This window comes from Ochotona princeps, chromosome 9 (genome assembly GCF_030435755.1).
Source record: "Ochotona princeps isolate mOchPri1 chromosome 9, mOchPri1.hap1, whole genome shotgun sequence".
NCBI lineage: Eukaryota > Metazoa > Chordata > Mammalia > Lagomorpha > Ochotonidae > Ochotona > Ochotona princeps.
In genome coordinates, this window is record NC_080840.1 from 33676618 (window position 1) to 33696805 (window position 20188).

General features: G+C 41.1%; 1 protein-coding gene across 1 annotated transcript in view; it reads left to right on the plus strand.

Annotated features, from left to right (window-relative positions):
• Positions 1-20188, plus strand: part of STK3 (serine/threonine kinase 3) — a 285278-nt gene that overhangs the window by 18572 nt on the left and 246518 nt on the right. Inside the window, exon 2 of the mRNA XM_004580628.3 lies at positions 14700-14780. Within this exon, the coding sequence (XP_004580685.1) occupies positions 14700-14780 (81 nt within the window). The remainder of the gene's footprint in view (positions 1-14699; positions 14781-20188) is intronic.

Below are 20188 nucleotides of genomic sequence, written 5' to 3' on the forward strand. Positions count from 1 at the left end.
GTGGTATTAACTGACGTCCCAGCAGTGAGCGGCACCACAGTGTGTCTTGGGCAGGCCTTGGTTTGATTTTGTTTTAACATTTATTACCTAAGCAACTGGGGACATTTTTCATCTAAAACTAAGAGTGCCATCGTAACTGCGAAAAATTTTATTATAGAGATTAAAGAAGAAAATGCTTATTAAGTGCTCAGTATACTGCCATAAAAAGTATATAGTAAATATTAAATATCTTTATTATTTTATTTAGCTTCTATTTGTATCTATCTTAAGTACTTGATTGGAACTCTCTTAGTTTTCAAGGGCGTATCTTAATTTTGTTTGCTACAGCAACTTTCTGTCCGTGTCAACATAAATCTACCATTGAGTAACAAGTGAAATAAAGAGCTTATGGATGTGTCTAAGGTTGACGTGGCATTTGAAAGTTAAAATATTAGAGCATTTGGATGTCACTGAAAAAAATTAGAGTATTCTAATGTTTAAAGAAACAACCTGAAAGTTTCTTGTCCTTTGATTCATTGTAGTGCCAATGCCAGTGTGTTAGATTATCTTTTACCCTACTTTATGCTATAGCCCAGTGGTAGGTATCTTAGTTCATTTGTGTTGATAAAAAACCAATTGAGGTGGGTGTTGGGGCACAGCAGGTTAGGTGGAGCTTGGGATGCTGGTTTCATATAAGAGAGTGGTCAGGTTTGAGTCCTGGTTATCCCATGCCTTCCATCCTACAAATGTGCCTGGGAGGCAGCAGATGACAGCCCAAGTGCTTGGGTTCCTGCCAGCCACATGGGACACCTGGATGAAGTCCCTGGCTCCTGGATTTGTACTAGGCTAGTCCTGGCCACTGTAGGCATTTGGAGAGTAAAGTAGTGGATAGAAGATTCTCTCTCTCCCAATCCCTAGTTCCTTTCTTTGTCACTCTTCCTTTGAAATAAATAGATAAATATTAAAGAAAATCACAGAATTCCAGGTTGATTTCTCACAGTTCTGGAGCCCAGGCAGTGGGAGATCAAGTTGTTTAATCGTGTGATAAGGTCTACTCTTGCTTCTCAGATAGCTGTACCATCATGTGACAATACAGCCTGGAGTCAAATACAGCCTGGAACTTACATAAAGGGCCTTAATTGTGTTTATAAAGGTAGAAGGCTTCATCTCTTAATATTTAATGTTTAGTTTAAATACTGGAATTTTTAAGGGGACCTGTTTAAATACTAGCAATAGGGAAACCAGTTTATATTTGCTACTTAGGTATTTTATATTAAAATAAAAAATTATTTATTTTTTAATGGAAAGTCAGATATACAAAGAGGAGAAGAGACAGAGAGGAAGATCTTCCATCTGTTGATTCACTGGCCGCAACGACCAGAGCTGATCTGATCTGAAGCCAGGAACCAGGAACTTCTTCCAGGTCTCCCACATGGGTGCAGGGTTCCAAGGCTTTGGGCCGCCCTTGACTGTTTTCCCAGGCCACATGCGGGGAGCTTGATGGAAAGCAGGGCCGCTGGGGTTAGAACCAGTGCCCATATGGGATCCTGGCACATTCCAGGCAAGGACTTTAGCAGCTAGGCTATTGTACCAGGCTCCACATTTTAAAAAGTTATTTGAGAGAGAGAGATTGAAATCTAGTATACACTGATCCACCCCCAGATGCCTATAATAGCCAGAACAAAAATTCCAGGCTGAAGCCAGGAGCTCAAAACTCAGTTCAGATTTCCCATGTGAATGACACAGCTAGTTTAGCCAGTACTTCTTGTATCCTAGGACATGTATCAGCAGGATGCTGGAATTGAAAGGGGCTCAAACTCAGGCACTATGACTAGTATATAGGCACTGCAAGCATTGTGATAACCATTGTACCATATTCCTACCCTAATTTGTTTATTTGAAAAAGACAGTTCTAGAATATGTGTGCTTCAGCATATATAATAAAAACTGCCTTGAAAGTCCATAAGAAGTTCCTTGTGTTGTGAGATGTTCACAAAATTCTTTGCTGTTTTGAAGGTTACAGCATGCTGTAAACTTTTACAGGGAAGCATAACTTAATTTGGTCCTGTGATTATATACAGTCTATTATGATAAGATTCTGAAATGCTAGAATCCATAGTATATTAAGGACAGATGAAACTATGCTCATTATAATGCATTTGCTAAGTCAGGAAAATAAGCACATTGTGTGTATATATTATTATAGATTGACTTTAATCATATTAGAATTGTGTAAGAAGGTGAAAGTTGAGAGCAGATAAAACAAAAATTAGTTGGCATTAATTAATAGCTGAAAAAAAGATCAATTTTCATTCAAAACACCAGAAAGACAAAGAGGAAGAGGAAATAAAACAACACAGCATACGACATGTTTACCAAAATAAATCATGTATTTCCAGTTGACCAGTGCCCCCAGAGAAGTAACTCTTCTTTTGCCTAAGCTAAATTAAGAGTATTTCAGTTGCTCCACATGTTGAGAAAATTAGACTGTGAGGACTCATAGAATATACTCAGTATATTTATTGGATTCATTTGGGGATGGCTATGACTTGTTTGTTTAAAGTGAGCCAGAATATGAGCCTGCTTTGAAGCCGACTTTGTTATTTGCTACAGAATTCTGCAGAGGTTAGATTGCTGTTGGTGAGCTTTCAGGAGGTGTGTAATTATGCTGCTACCCCCTCACTACCACATGTGCTCGGATCGTCTTGGACTGCCCATGCTTGCTTGTCAGTGAAGGACAGGATATGTCTGATTTCTGAAGTAATGTTTTTAAATTTTTTGAAAATTTAAAAGACTTCTCTCTGGGGCTTGGCGGCGTGGCCTAGTGGCTAAGGTCCTCGCTTTGATCCCGTATGGCCGCTGGTTCTAATCCCGGCAGCTCCACTTCCTCTCTGTCTCTCCTCCTCTCAGTGTATCTGACTTTGTAATAAAAATAAAATAAATCTTTAAAAAAAAAAAAAGACTTCTCTCTGGTAGGACTTTGTTTTCTCCCTGCTCATTAGCCTCTTCCCATTTTTAATTTTTTTCACTGCCCTAATTCTTCATTCTATTTCTTTTCTTTTTCTAAATCAGCCCTTTATTTATTTTTTTGTTAAAAAATTTTTTTTAAAGATTTATTTATTTTATTACAAAGTCAGATATACAGAGAGGAAGATCTTCCGTCTGATGTTTCACTCCCCAAGTGAGTGCAACGGCTGGTGCTACGCCGATCCGAAGCCGGGAGCCAGGGTCTTCTGGGTCTCCCTCACGGGTGCAGGGTCCCAAGGCATTGGGCCATTCTTGACTGCTTTCCCAGGCCACAAGCAGGGAGCTGGATGGGAAGTGGAGCTGCCGGGATTAGAACCGGCGCCCATATGGGATCCCGGGACTTTCAAGGCGAGGACTTTAGCCGCTAGGCCACGCCGCCGGGCTCTAAAAATTTTTTTTTGATGATTTTTACGTAATTGATTAGGGTGCGAAGGGTCAAGGGCTAGAGGAAAGTGGGTGAGGGCTTTGTTTCCACATTCTCTTTTTTCCTTCCTGTATCTGGGGGAAGAGGCGGAGATAAGGGGAGAAGCTATGCCCCCCCCAAACCATCTCAGAATCCCTGATGTGGGCATGCGCCGAGGGTCCTGCTCAAGAGGTTTCGATAGTTCAACAGTTCTGAATTGCTGTCAATCCCACCACTCCAGTTACAATGAAATCTCTCCAGAATTCACTGGATGGCATAATCCACCTTATTTGCCTAGATATTCCCTGCCGATTCTTGGCTGGGGTATTTGATCATTTTGTTGTATCCTCTGTCCTCTGTTACAGTACTAAGTGTCCTCTGCAGGCTCCAATATACTGGCTCCATATCCAGGTGCACCTGGATATGCTGTCCACTGCTGCATCTAAGCCATTGAAGAGGCTCAGCTCTGACACATGCCCTCCACCGTCAGACCATGGAATCTGTAATTCTCTCCATGGTTGGAGTTCTGAGTCCAACCTCATCTGCAGTGGTCCCAGACCTGATTGTTATGTGTGCTTGCCAATCAGGTCTGGCACAGTCTGTCGCCCAAATCCGCCCAAGTATGCATACACTGTAGTCGTAATTGCTGGGTCAGTTCTGCCTCCAGCTCTGTCTTCTGCACAAACCAGTGTGTGTTAGAACCCAGCCTGATCCTGCCTACCACGCACTTGGCCTTTACACATACCAGTGGGAGCTGCAGCCTAGTCAGAGCGACCCCCAGTAACCACCACCAGTCCTGCCCCCCTGCCCTGGTTCCCGTGCTTGCCAGTATGTACAGCAGACTGATCCAGTCTGTCCCACTTCCCATTTAGCTCTCATGAGTGTCAGTGGGCATTGAAACTTAGTTCATTCCAACCAGCCCCACTATGCAGTCCACACTGGTGCTGGTGGGTGCCACTCTCTGTCTAGCTATGCCTTTTCCTAGTCTTATTTCTCATACCGTGATCATGGCAACCCAGGAGGGAGGTGCCCACTGTTTCCCTAGTGGGCTCACTCCCACTCCCAGATCTTGCACTCTCCAAGTGGTTCTGCTGTTTAGCCTGACAGAATTTGCCCCCCAGCGCCTCCGTGCCATCATCTCATTCTCACTTTTAGCAATAAATTTAACTTTATCTTATTGTTCTGCTGTGGCATCTGCTTAGCAACTCTGGAAAATTCTGCCTCACTGCTTCTCCTTCCCCACTTGTGGACTTCTGAGCAGCAATGGAGACAATATACAGTGTTCTAGATGGCCATGTTAACTTCGTAGTTTCCAGCGTCACCAGGGCCTTCCTTGTTATCTGGTCATGATCCTGTTCTTGACTTTTGTTTGTTTTCCTTTTCAAAACTTTCCCTCCTGGGGCCAGCAGCATGTCCAAGCAGGTTTAGCCACTGCCTGTGGCATGAGCCTTCCAAATGATATAGAATTCTAGCTTTTCTACTTCTGATCCAATTCTCTGCTAACGTGCCTGGGAAAGCAGCAGAAGATGGCCCAAGTTCTTGGGCCTCTGGCACCCACATGGGAGACCTGGATGGACTGCTGGCTCTGATTTGGGCCTGTCCTAGCTCAGCTGATGTGGCTGTTTGGAGAGTGAATCAGTAGATGGATGATCTGTCTTTGTTCATAGAGCAAGAAGAAACCAGTATGTGAGGACTCTCTAAACCTTCTGCTACCAGCCTGCAGTGTTTCCTGTAACTCAGCCCGTCTTTTCCCTCTTATTTTAACAGGAGACATGTCCTTGGCCTCTCTTCAATTAAGGTAGCCTTATCTTATCATGTGTTTTGAATTCGTTCCAACTTCTTCAGGGACACACTTTATCATTATCCCTTTTTCATCTTTAACTTTTCCTTATTTCCTTAATTCATCCCAAATATCACTTTACACTTGCTCAAATATTTCCCCTCTTTTCTTTCATCTTCTGAAACTTGTGTCTGCAGTAACGGTCCTTTCCAGAAACTTCAAGTATGAGGTGACCTATAATTGTTTTCTCTGCTTTTGTACTCTGATTTCTGCCTCCACCATTGCACTAAGATACTCTAGCTAACAGCACTAATAATTCCTCACCATTTGATGTAGGCACCATTTAAATATAATTAATTGTATTGAGGTCTGATTTACATAAAATATATGCATCCTTTCTGCTGGGCTTTTTTCCTTTTTTCTTGGCATAATGGTAATGGTTTTGATACTAGCCCAGGATCTTGAGTCAGTAGTGTGTTGTATTTTAATGGAATTATTAGTTTATATATCAGTCAGATATTTTTCCAATTTTTGGTAGTAATGAATAATGTTGTTATGAGAATTTGTATCTTTGCTGGATGTCTGTTTTAATTTTTTTCTTGAGTAAATATCCAGGAATGGAATTGTTAGATTTCTCTTAAGTCTGTTCCTAACTTTGTAAGAGCTGCTAACTTATTTTACAAAATGGCTATTTAATTTTTCATTTCCAGCAGTAGTGTACGAAAGGTTGTTTTGTTCTACACCCTGGATTAATAGTTAGTATTGTTAGTCTTTTAAGTTCTAGCTAGTGTGTGGATGTGTGTAGCAGTGTCTTACATAGTTTAGTTTTTTCTTTCCCCGATGACTAACAATGCTGAGAATCTCTTTTCTGTATGTATTTAGCCATCTGTTTGAGAGTACTTCAGAATGTTAAGGAAAAAAAAATGGAGCTTGATATAAAAAGTTTTGAAATCTATGCCTAGTTTTCATAAATAAGCATTTTCCATGAATCTTCTGAAGATGACTCATGGCTGCTCACATTTTTTGCAGATTTTTTTCCAAAACTTTTTTTTATTAATTTGAATGACACACACACACACACACACACACACACACACACACACAGATCTTTTAATTCCTGAATCACTTCTGTTATGCTGTCAGCTGATAGGACAGGGCCAGGCTGAAGCCAGGTGTGCAGAGTGCAGCGTGGGTCTCCTGTGTGTCAGTCCAGGTCTTCCATGTGGGTGGCTGCTTCCCAGGGTGCACATCGTAGATCGTAGGAAGCTGGTATTGGAAGCAGAGCATAGCCTGGAACCCAGGCCTTCTGCTATGGAATGCAGTGAGGCCAAGTGGTGTCTTAAACACGATGCCAAATACTTGCCTCAAATACCTGCCTACTATAGCCCATTTTTATATAGTATTTTTTTCTTCATGTTGAAATATGAGAGTTCTTTTTATATTCTAAAGGCAGTTCTTGTATCACATACTTTTTGGCCCTTTAGAATTAGAAATTCTCGATCTTTGTTTTTACATATATATGTGTGTGTGTGTGTGTTTCTATGTATATATTTTAAGTGAGTGTATAGTCCTTAAAATTATTATGAAATAAATGTAACATAAAATGTGTAATTTTGACCATTTTATCATTTAGGAGTCTGTGTCCTTAAGTATATTCACAATCTTGAGCAACATGTCCACTTCTAAATCCAGGATTTTTTTTTAAACCATTTCCCAAGGAAGCCCATTAAACATCATTCGTATTTTCCCTTACTGCCAGTGCCTGGCAACCACTCGACTACCCCTTGTCTAGAGTTGCCTATTATGGATATTTCATGTAAATAGAATCATAAAATATGTCACTTTTTGTGTTTGGCAGCTTTTACTTGGTGTAATGTTTTAGAGTTTATCTGAGTAGAAGTTTATTATCAACTCTTTGTAATGGCAGGATAATGTTTCACTGTACAGTATGCCATGTTTTGTTTGTCCATCTGCTGTTGATGGGCATTTGTGTTGTTTCCATGTTTGGGTTGTGCACTGAGCTGCTGTGAACATTTCTTTACAAATATTTGAATTCTTTTTAATTCTTTTGAGGATACATGTAGATATGGAACTATTGAGTCATACGCTAGTTTCAGATTTAACTTCTCGTGAATTATCAAAATTGTGTTTTGTAAATACTTTCAGTTTATGCTTTCATTTTTTAATATCCTTTTTAAAAAGTAAACTTTTAATTTTAGATTTGCAGAAAAATTGTGAATATAGCAGTTTTTATATTCCTTTTACTCAGTTTCTTTTAGTAATATGTTAGGTACATTTTTGACAATTGGTGAATTAATATTGAAACATTAGTGTTAATCAAAATTCATACTTCTTTCAGGAGTTTCTTCATTTTTACCTATCCTGTATGTGGCCTAGGATTGTAGTCAGGATCCCTTCTTGTACTCCAACCAGTGCCTGCATGGGATGTCGAATTGTAGATCATGTTGTGTTTTTTTTTCTGTTATAAGATTTTTATAATTTTCCTTTATTATTATTATTGTTATTTTTAAAATTTATTCATTAATTACATTGTATTATGTGACACAGTTTCATAGGTACTGGGATTCTCCCCATCCCTCCCCAAACCCTCCCCCCATGGTGGATTCCTCCACCTTGTTGCATAACCACAGTTCAAGTTCAGTTGAGATTCCCTCATTGCAAGCATATACCAAACATAGAGTCCAGCATCTTATTGTCCAGTCAAGTTCAATGGCTTCTTAGGAAGACCCTCTCTGGTTTGAAGGCAGAGCCCGCAGAGTATCATCCCAGTCAATTAAAAGCTCCAACATACCATCAGCAAAAATTTACATCATTATGGAATTGACATAGTATTGAGTAACCAATATGTTAAAAATAAATGCAAGTTCTTAACCACCTTCTGTGACCACCTCATTGACATTTCAATTTTAGTTTATACACAACATATAACATAACATACATAACATAACGTGTTTTATATGACATCATATCATCTTAAATTAAGGCAAACATGTGTTATCTAACCTTTTGGGATTGGCTCATTTCCCTTAGCATGATGGTTTCCAGTTGGGCCCATTTGGCCACAAAGAACTGCATTTTTTTTTTTTAATAGCTGAGTAGTATTCCATGGAGTATCTGCTCTGCCTTGGCAATCAGCTTTACTCCTTGTTTTTGACGATTATCATGAGTTCTGAAGAACAGTGGTTAGGTGCTTTGCGGAATGTTCCCCAGTTGGGATTTGTCCTGTAGTTTTCTCATGGCTCTGGCATTAATGGTTTTTAGGAAGATTACTTCATGTCAAGAATAGATCTTGAATTACCAACCTGACTTGCCACTGTTGATGCTAACCATAATGCCTGACTGAAGAAGAGTTTGTCATTTTCTTCACTAGAAAGTCATTCTTTGCTCTCTGTAGTCTGTGCTCTTTGCAAAGAAGTCAGTGTATAAAAGGGGCCTAGGCTGAGCTTTCCCCTGTGGCGCCAGCATACCATATGGTTCGAGTCCTTGTTGCTCACTTCCGATCCAGCTCACTGCTTGTGGCCTGGGAAAGCAGCGGAGGATGGCTCAAGTCCTTGGGCCCCTGCACCTATGTAGGAAAACAGAGGAGGCTCCTGGCTTTGGATTGACTGGCCAGTGCAGCCATTTGGGGAGTGAACCAGCAGATGGAGGATTGCTCTCTGTCTACCCTTCTGTGTGTAAATCTGCCTTTCAAATAAAAACAAATAAACATTCAAAAAATGGAAATCAGTGTATGTGACCCATACCAGAGAGGTGGAGTATCTTTATATATTATTTGAAATGGTTGCATATAGGAGAGTTGTCTAGTCTCCCTCATTAATTGGTTTATCTAGTTACTTTTATCTGGATGCTTTATATTTTGGGTTATAATCCAGTACTACTTAATTGTTGCTCAACTGGCTCAGGTTTGGACATTTGATGTACTTTGCATTGGCCCTTGTGACCCTTGGAAATCCCCTATTGTCGGGGGCTTTAAGACTTAGCTCTTCCTTATTTTCTGATACTCCCAGATGCTGTAAACTCATCTGGAGGTCTTTCTATGACACTAAACCTTCCCAAAAGTCGTCCTGAAATCTATCGGTCTCTAAGGAACAGCTTTCCCCACTCCGCCCCCTAAACTGGAGCATGGTATTAAAGGATGAGATCTGGGTGCTAGTTGTGCTGAGTGCTGCTAAGGTGTCATTGCTGTGGGCTAAGTGAGGAAATCTGTGTGGATATTGACTTCTGTATGTATTCATGTATTTCAAAGTGTTTGTGTAGGAAGCCATCTGTCTGTGTACCAAGCAAAGTGTAAGTTCATACTGATGTCTCCTACTTTATAATTTGTTACCACATGGATCATTTCATTACCCTCCCTTGCTTTCCGGCAACTTTCTACTCCCGACAGTAAGAATCCTAGTTTCCACCATCTGTCATCCATTTACTTAATTGTTCCATTTCGGTATACATGAATAGTGGTTTCAGAAGTGTTTTTAACACTGTCTTTTGAACAGCAGAAGTTTTACATTTTGGTGAAGATCAGTTTATCAGTTTGTTCTTTGAAGGTTCATGCTTTGTCCTAGCTGTGAAATCCTTTCTTGTCCAAAGGTCAATTAGATTTTTTTTCCCTCTGTTCTTCAAGTTTCATAGCCTTGATTTTTAGATCTGTGATCTACTTAATTTTTATAGATAATGTGGGTCTTGCCTTTATTCATTCTTTCCTATATATTTATCCAGTTATTTTGGCTCCACATGTTGGAGAAACTGTGTTTCCCCTATTGAATTACTTTGGTATCTTTGTTGAATCAATTTGCTGTACATATGTGGGATTATTTCTATGTTTTCAGTTATGCTCTGTTAAATGCCATGTCTGTCTTTAAGCCAATATCATAGTAACTTGTAATATTAGCTTGTTAGTAATTATTATTTTAAGGATTTATTTTATTTATTTGAAAGCTAGAGTCGAAGAAATAGAGAGAGAATGAGATAGAGACCCTCCATCCACTGGTTCACTCCCCCAGGTGACCACACCTACTGTGGAAACCAGGCGCCTGGAGCTCCATTCTATACCATGTGGGTGGTAGGAGCCCAAACCAGGCGCCTGGAGCTCCATTCTCTACCATGTGGGTGGTAAGAGCCCAAACACTGACCATCTTTTGCTAGTTTTCCATACACATCATCAGAGAGGTGGGTTCAAAATGGATCAGCCAAGATAAAAACGCAAACCGATGCATATGTGGATGCTGGTGTTACATGTGGCAGTTTAACTGTTGCACAATGGCAGTGCCTGTAGTAATTCTTGGCATCAGATAGAACAAATACTTTAATATTGTTCATATTTCTCAAAATTATTTTTGGTTGTTCCTGTTCTTTTACATTTTCATGTGAATTTTTTTTTTAAGATTTATTCATTTTTTTTATTACAGCCAGATATACACAGAGGAGGAGAGACAGAGAGGAAGATCTTCCGTCCTATGATTCACTCCCCAAGTGAGCCGCAACGGGCCGATGCGCGCTGATCCGAAGTCGGGAACCTGGAACCTCTTCTGGGTCTCCCACGCGGGTGCAGGGTCCCAATGCATTGGGCCGTCCTCAACTGCTTTCCCAGGCCACAAGCAGGGAGCTGGATGGGAAGTGGAGCTGCCGGGATTAGAACCGGCGCCCATATGGGATCCCGGGGCGTTCAAGGCGAGGACTTCAGCCGCTAGGCCACGCCTTTGGGCCCATTTTCATGTGAATTTTAGAATGCTTCTCAATTCCCATTAGAAAATCATGCTGAGGTTTTAGAGAAAAATAATTGATAAAAACTTACTTGTAATGAAGTTCAATTCTCTTAAGTATACAGTTTAGTGAGTTTTGATAAAACGTGCCTAAACTTCTTTCTCTGTGTGAGGGGGATCTTCCAGGCTCATCACATCAACCATAGTAAGAAGGGAGGGTCTTCTGATATGTAGTTTGGCTTGAATCTACCATCTGACTATCTTTTGTCCCATTTCTTTCCTCCTTGTCCTGCTTTTTTGGGATTAACTTATTATTTTTTTCTGTCTATCTCTGCTATTGCTTTAATAACCAAACTTCACTTTTTCTTTATTATTTTGAGCTTTGCGATGTCTTTATCAAAAATCTTCAAATAATAACAAATTATTTAATGTATATTAGACCTTTATGGCAGTATGCTTTTATTGTTCACCTCTTTTCTTTTGGCCTACTTTGTGTTTTGATTTACTTGTACTAATTCATTTGCTTCTTTTAAAGGTAATTTGAGGTTTTCCATGAACTCTAAAAAAATTTATTATTATTTATTTTTTGAAAGGCAGAGAGCCAGAGATGGGCGGAGGGAAAGATAAATCTTCCATTGGCTGGCTTACTTCCTAAATGCCTACATCACCAGGGTTGGGCCAGCTAAAAGCTAGGAGGATAGGATTTCATCCATGTCTCCTGTGGGCAACAGGAACCCAAGGACTTAAGCCATCTTCTAACAGGAAGCTAGAGTTGGAAGTGTAGCCAGGACTTAGACCCAGGCATTCTGAAAGGGGATGTGGGTTTCCTGGGGGTGGGCTTAAGTTACTATGCCAAATGTCTTCTCCTGTAAAGTTATTAACCTCACAGGATGATCTTGTGTTTGGTTTACCTAGTCAGTTCTATTTTAAGAATAATTGTAGTAAAAAAATCCAACTTATCAAATTAATTTTGTTTCCTTTTAAAGTTTTTATTTATATGAGAAGGAGAGAGACAGTGGGAGAGTGTGCAAGACACACAGATGGAGAGTTACCATTGTTGACTCACTTTCTGAATGCCTGTAATGGCCTTAGCCAACTGGGCCAGGCGAGGAGCCAACACCTGGAGCTGGGAACCCAATTCAGGTGGCTGGTGGGAACTCAGTCACTTGAGCCATCACCACTGTCTCCCAGGGTCTGCATTAGCAGGAAACCGGAGCCAAAACCAAAAATTGGGTTGGAACCCAGGTAATCAGGTGTGGAATACAGATGTCTTAACTGCCAGGCCAAATGCCCACCTCCATCTAATTTTCAAGCATATATTTAATTTTTGTTTTAAAAATCTTTATTGGAGGGCCCGGCGGCGTGGTCTAGCAGCTAAAGTCCTCGCCTTGAAAGCCCCGGGATCCCATATGGGCGCCGGTTCTAATCCCGGCAGCTCCACTTCCCATCCAGCTCCCTGCTTGTGGCCTGGGAAAGCAGTTGAGGACGGCCCAATGCTTTGGGACCCTGCACCCGCTGGGAGACCCGGAAGAGGTTCCAGGTTCCCGGCATCGGATCGGCGCGCATCGGCCCGTTGCGGCTCACTTGGGGAGTGAATCATAGGACGGAAGATCTTCCTCTCTGTCTCTCCTCCTCTGTGTATATCTGGCTGTAATAAAATGAATAAATCTTTAAAAAAAAAAATCTTTATTGGAAAGACAGCTGGTATTTGCAATTGCAGGGTCGGTTCTGTTTCCAGCCTAGTCTTCCACTGGAACCAATGGGTGTTGCAGTTCAGCCTGATTCTGTCCAGCTCATACTTGGCCCTCACTTAACCCAGTGGGAGCTGCAGCCTAGTCAGAGTGACCCACAGTAACCCCCACCAGGCCCGCCCCCTGCCCTGTTTCCCGTGCTTGCCAGTATGTACAGCAGACTGGTCCAGTCTGTCCCACATTCCATTCAGCTCTTCTGCATGTCAATGGGCATTGAAGCCTAGTTCCATCTAACCAGCTCCACTATCCATCCCATACACATGCTGGTGGGTGCCTCTCTGTCTAGCCACCCCTGCCCCTGTCCTGGTCCTTGTGCTCCCCAGTGGGAGTGGTAATGAAGAGGGAGGAACCCACTGTTTCCCTTCTAGGCCACTCTTGGATCATGCACTCTCTAGGTGGTTCTGGAGTTTAACTTGACAGATTAGCATCCAGTGCCAGCCTCTGCCAACTGATACTGTGGCAAAGCCCAACCAAAAAACCCTCACACCCTCACCCACCCAAATTTTTGCTTGCACCAGTTGGAACAATCAGCCCACCCCGGCCCCTCCCCGATGCAGCTCATATGAGGCCCACAGGTGTTGTAGCCCTGCCTGGTCTGTCTGCCCCATCCCAACTCACGCTCTCCAGTGGGAGTGGCTGTCCAGCAGGGGAGCTCACATTAACCCTGCTGGCGTTGTCCCCTCCCTCCCTGGTTCTCACGTGTGCTGGCTGGGCGCTGTGGCCACATCTGGTACAGCTCAACTCACCTTGGCATTCCATAATGTGCACTGGTTTGTGTCGCGACCGAGCTTAGCCTGACCCACACTCTGTTCTGATGCTTGGATTTGCCAGTGGGTCATGTTTAACTGGTTCAGCCTGGTCTGCCCCCAACCTGTGCCAAATGTATGCCAGTGTGTACCTTTCTATGGCCTGGTCTGAGTTGTTCCTTATCATGCTTCTTGCGCTTACCTGCAGGGACTGTGTTCTGCCAGAGGAGTTGCCCAGGCTTCTCCATCAGAACCTCTCCCAATGCCAGATATCACACATATCGGTTGGTCCATGAGTCAGCCCTACTCAATCTATCTCCTGTCCTAGTGGCCTTTCCTGATTGGCCTTCAATCCAATCTGATTCTCACTGTTGGATGTTTCAGCCCAGCCAAGGCTCGTCCATACCCAGACACAGCTCACACATAGCCCAGTAGGGACAAAAACCTAACCTTCCATTCACTGATTCACTTCCCACATGCATCTTGTCTGAAACCAGAAGCTGGGAGCTTCTTTCATGTCTTCTGTGTGGGTGACTGGCGCGTAAGGACTTGGGCCATCTTCTATGCTTTTCATTAGTAGGATGCTGAATTGGAAGATATACTGGAAGAGATACTGGTATTGCAGGTGGTAGCTTTATCTGCTGTGACACAGTGCTAGCCCCCCTATATATAATTCTAAGAACATAATGACTTATATTTCTTCTAAGTTTTAAACTACAATTGCTTTCATGTTTGTATGCATGCACATGTATGTGTTTCCTTGACATAGTTTCACTTCTGGAATTTACCCTACAAATATATTAGCTGTATGTGAATTGACTTACCTATATTGGTACTTGTAGCAATATTATCTAACTAATTAACCTAGACATCAGTAAGTAAAAGATTGGGCAAGAAAGATATGCTGCATCTCTATAATAGAGTAGGATGTAGCTATAAAAAAGAATGTAACTCTGCTCTGGTCTAAAAACTCCCACATAGGGCTATGCATTATTCATGTATAAAGAAAGAAGAGTGTGTATAAAATGCTGTCCTGTATTACAAAGGGAATGGCTGACATTTAAGAAGATGTTCATGATTATGTATAAAAAAAGAACATGTTTATGTGAAGGTTTAACTAGAGAGTAATAAAGTGTAGAGGTGATGCTGTGCATGAGAAATAGGAGATGAGGGCAGCCTGTTTACTATCTAGCTTGGTATATTGCTTTATTTTTGAGTCATACGAACATATTGGCTTTTAAAACAGAAATCTTGTTATGAGACTTAAAATCTTTTTTTTTTTAAATTTCTGAACAGTAAACTAAAAAAGCTGAGTGAAGACAGTTTGACTAAGCAACCTGAAGAAGTTTTTGATGTATTAGAGAAACTTGGAGAAGGGTAAGTAATGATAAAATAATTCAAAAATACTGTATGACATCAATCTTTCAACTAGAGTATATTTGTTCAAGTTGAATAGTTACAGTAATGAAACTTCAATGTCAGTATGGAATTCTGAAGATTATATTGTGCTAGAGCTGGCAATAGTGCTTTTCCAAAGAAGGACGTGTGTACGGGAAAAGTAAGAGATGGAGTGTTTGGAATGATCTCCAGGTGGTTTACTTTGTTCCGTCTGACATTCTCATAGTAAGCGTGGAAGATCCTTACAGGACTTAGGACCCATCTTATTTGGGAAGAGGTAAAATAGCAGGAGTGAAAGTATGTCTCTATGAGAAAACCAGTATGTATAGGCAGAGGAGTAATGACACAGTTTCCGAATAACAGCAGAAAAACATTTCATCTGAACAGAGAAAGGTATGGGAGATTTAATGCAGTGGCACGCAGGACCGCTTCCAGAATAATAGGAGATTCAGGGCCTGGTGCGGTAGCATAACGACTAAAGTCCTCACCTTGCATACGTCAGGATCCCATATTGGCGCCCCACTTTCCATCCAGCTCCCTGCTTTGCCCTAGGAAAGCAGTCGAGGACAGCCCAAGGCATTGGGACCCTGTACCCGCATGGGAGACCTGGAGGAGGTTCCTGGCTCCTGGCTTTGGATCAGCTGAGCTTTGGCCATTGTGGCCACTTGGGACATGAATCAGTGGATGGAAGATCTCCCTTTCTGTCTCAGTGGATGGAAGATTTTCCTCTCTGTCTCTCCTACGTGTATATCTGACTTTCCAATAAAAAAAAATAGGAGGTTCAAATAGAATTAAAATCAGCATAAATCATCAAGTACAGATAAAAGAAACAGAGAAGACAAGATGTCGTATGATAAGGTAAATGTAAAAAAATGAAATCAGTCACCTATTCTCAAGTCTCCGTTAAAAGATAGACTGTAGAGAAAATAAAATGAAAACTAACTACATTCTTGTAAGATGTCTATGTGAAACAAACAATGGAAATATATGAATATTTCCTATAAAAATCATACCCAGAGGATAAACATACAAACACAAAAAGAAAGCAGCAAGGACAATGTTTATATTACATAAATTTGTTAAATTTAAAAGATCCTGACTGAATAGAGACATTAGGTAATTTGGTTTAGATGTGATTGGTTTGAGTGTTATCCAAAGTTTTGTGTTAAAAGCTTGGGCTTCAGGTTAGCACCACTGAGAGATGGTTGGTGTAGCTTTTAGGTGGGCGGTGGGCCTAGTGAGGGGTCCTCAGGTCACTGGGGCATGTGTGAGGAAGATAGTTCTCCAAAGAGGGTTGTTACAAAAGCTCGAGTTGGACTCGCTCGGTCTCTCTGCTCCCTGGTTTGCCTTTCTTTCTTTCTCTGTGTGCACTCTGCTGTCTGCTCTTGACCATGGGCTCCGTGGCAGAGCCCCAGCCTACACGTGCTGCTTGGATGTGAAACTTTCAAAACTGTAAACTGAGTAAATCTCTATGATTCACTCATCTAAGATATTTCAAAGTACTAATTAAAAAAATAATCATATGAAAAATAATTTATAATGAAACATAATTTATAATGTGTCAGATGACATGTCAGTTAAGTTTATGAAGGAAAAGTTATTTACAATCTCAAGAAACTCTAATGATAGTTTAATTATATGGGAGATTTCAATATATCTTTGAGAACTGGACAGAAATAATAGAAAAAAAGACAGGACATATTAAACATAACTAATAAAATTGTGTTTATAGGTATGTATGCAATAGTTATAAGCATATAACAGGGTTTTCAGAAGTTCATTTAAAATGCTGTGCATTGATTTTAAGTTTCCCCCAAATTATTTTTCTTTTCTTTTTTTTTTTTTTTAAAGATTTATTCATTTTATTACAGCCAGATATATACAGAGGAGAGACAGAGAGGAAGATCTTCCGTCCGATGATTCACTCCCCAAGTGAGCCGCAACGGGCCGATGCGCGCCGATCCGAAGCCGGGAACCTGGAACCTCTTCCGGGTCTCCCACGCGGGTGCAGTGTCCCAAATCTTTGGGCTGTCCTTGACTGCTTTCCCAGGCCACAAGCAGGGAGCTGGATGGGAAGTGGAGCTGCCGGGATTAGAACCGGCGCCCATATGGGATCCCGGGGCTTTCAAGGCGAGGACTTTAGCCGCTAGGCCATGCCGCCGGGCCCCCAAATTATTTTCTAATTGCACTTTTCCATGAACTTTAAAAAATACTCATATATCTGCGTTCTTCGTGATTTGAGGTGTATACATAGAAAAACTACAAATTCCTTTTTTAAAAAAAGATTTAATTTATTTGAAAGGCAAAGTGGGAGAGAAAGAGAGATAGATAAATAGAGCTCTTCCGTTCTCTATGGCTGCAGTGAATTGGACTGAGCTGGACCAAGGTCAGGAACCAGGAGCTTCTGCTAGGTCCTCCTCTTGCGTCAGGGCCCCAAGGACTTGGGGGCCATCTTCTGCTGCTTTCCCAGGGGCATTAGTAGGGGGTTGCTTCAGAAGTAGAGCAGCTGGCATTTCAACTGGCCATTCAAATGAAATGCCAAGGTTGTAGGTGGCAGCTTAACCGGCTATGGCACAATACCAGTACCCCGGAACTCCTATAAACCTCAAAATATAGAGTTTTATAGGTCACACGTTATGATTGTAGTCTTATAAATTAGAAGTAATTGTAATATTGACAAAATAGAAATTTGGAAATATAGTCTAAGGTAATGGGTTGAGAACAATGTTATAAATTATCTAGAAACCAGTGAGAAGGGCAACTTGTACCAATATCATTGGAATACAGCAAAACTGGTTAGGGGGAAAGTTTTAAAGTATTTCATTAGTAAAAAAGATGAAAAATAAGAAACTTAGTGTTGATTTAAAAAAGCAGAAAAATAATAAAACAGACGCAGACACGCAACTTATGAAGAGAGAATTAATGAAAGAAAATGCTGTGATCAGTGAAATAGAAAACCGTATTTAAATGATGAATACAACAATTTGTGAACATATAGGCAAAATATTTTAATCTTTTCTGATTTTGATGAAAGAAGGCAGAACAAGAATGTGGATGACTTGGAATTTTAAAATATAACCATTGATAGAGAAGTGTCTTTGAAAAATTCAGTACTGTCTGCTGCTCTGTAACAACTGATTTAAAATTTTGGAAGAGGGGCTGACACTGTGGTTTAGTGGATTATAGTGTGTGGTGATGGCATCCCGTATGAGTATTGGTTTGAGCTCCAGTTGCTCCACTGTTTCAGTCTACCTCCCTGCCCTGTGCCTGAGGAAGCAGCAGAGGATGGCCTATGTGACTGGGTCCTTACACCTATAGGGGAGATCTCGATGGGGCCTGGCTCTTGGCTTTGGCTTGCCTTAGAGGAGAGTGAACCAGCAGCTGAAAGATCTTTCTGTCTCTGTCTTTCCTTCCGTCTCTGTGACTCTGGCTTAAATCTTTAAGAGACTCAGAAGAAATTGAATATTTTCTGGTTAAAATATAAATTATATAAGTTGATCCCCAAAGTTAAAACTTAGATCAGTTATCACAGATAAAATGGAAAGGTAGTAAAGTATTCATTCACAAGATAACAGCTCATAGCATCACTATTCACAGTAACCAAAATGAGGACCTAACTCCAAATGCCCATCAAGTGAAGAGTGGATTAATAAAATGTGAACATGTGGTATATGTATGCACCAGCCTTTTAATCATAGAAAGAAGGAACTACTGATACAAAGCTATAATGTGATTGGACATCAGATACATATGCTGAGTGAAAGAACTCCAGTGCAAAAGATCACCTATTATGATTCTAATTTAGATGTCTAAAATATGTAGCTCCAGAGACAGCAGATTTCAAGTTTTGTGACTAGATGATAGTGATGTTTACACACATTGTAAACATAGTAAAACCACTGAATTGTTTAAAATATTTATATAAATGTAAATTTCATGTTCATACTCTACCATTCTGTGACCCAAAAGGATACCAGATAATTTTTTAAAAGATTTATTATTTATTTGAAAGGTAGAGTTACAGAAGTGTGGGGTGACACATAGAAAGAGAGAGGGAGGGAAGGAAGGAGAAATAGAGAGAGATCGGTCTTATATCTGATGATTCACTCCCTGAATGGCTCCAATAGCTAGAGCTCTGAAGCCAGAATCCAGGAGCTTCATCTGGGCTCAAACACCTGGGCCATCTTCCGCTGCTTTTCCAGGCTCACTAGCAGGGAGCTGGATCAGAAATGCAGCAGCCTGGGCTCGAACTGGCACCTATATGGGATGCTTGAGCTGCAGCAGGTGGCCTTATCTGCTATATCATGGTACTACTATCCCCTTCCCACTCAGATAAATTTTATCCAGTTTTTATGAAGGACAAATAATTGTAATTATTATTAAAAAGCCAACATAATTTGTTTTACTTTGTAATATTTTTTAAAGATTTATTTGAAAGTGTGACAGAGAGAGAGGGAGAAGCAGACAGAAGACATCTTCCACTTGCTGGTTCACTCCTCAAATGGGTATAGCATTTGGGGGCCTAGGCCAGACTAAACCAGGAGCCAGAAACTCTATCCTGATCTCTGAAAGAGGTGGCAGAGGCCTAAGCATCATCTATTGCTTTTTCTGATGCATTAGCTGGGAGTGGGATTGGAAGCCAAGTAGCTAGGACTTGAGCCAGTGTACTGATATGGGATATAGTCATTGCAAGTGGTAACTTAATGTGATGTACAACAGTGCTGGCTCTGAAGTCGTGATAACGTTAATATCAAGCCCTAGATGCACAAGAAAGAAAATTGTATTTCAGTTTTACCTTGATTCGCAATATGAAAACCATATCCACTGGGCCTGGTGTGATAGAATAGTGGCTAAATTCTCACCTTGCAAGTGCTAGGATCCCATGTGGGCACTGGTTCATGTCCCAGCTGCTCCACTTTCCTTCCAGCTCCCTGCCTGTGGCCTGGGAAAGCAGTAGAGGATGGCCCAAAACCTTGGGACCCTGTACCTGTGTATGGAGCCCCAGAAGCTCCTGGCTTCAGATCAGCTCACTCTGGACATTGTGCCACTTAGGGAGTGAACCAGTGGGTGGAAGATTTTCTCCCTGTCTCTCCTTCTCTCTGTAAATCTTATCTGTCTTTCCAATAAAAATTAATAAAATCTTAAAAACAAAAATAAAAAGCATATCTACCTATCTCAGGTGGATATGTGTTGCTGTTGCTCTTGTCTTAGAATCCTAACATCTGTTGCTGTTCTTTGTCCTGTGTTGTAGAGCTTTCTCTGGTGCTAGTGCCCTCTGGACCTTCTCTGTAAACACAGGGAATGGGAAAGCAAGGCACATGAATATAGATCCGTTCTAATATTCTATTTTTTTGAGCCTTTGTTTGCCTTCCTTCTTGGTGTACTGA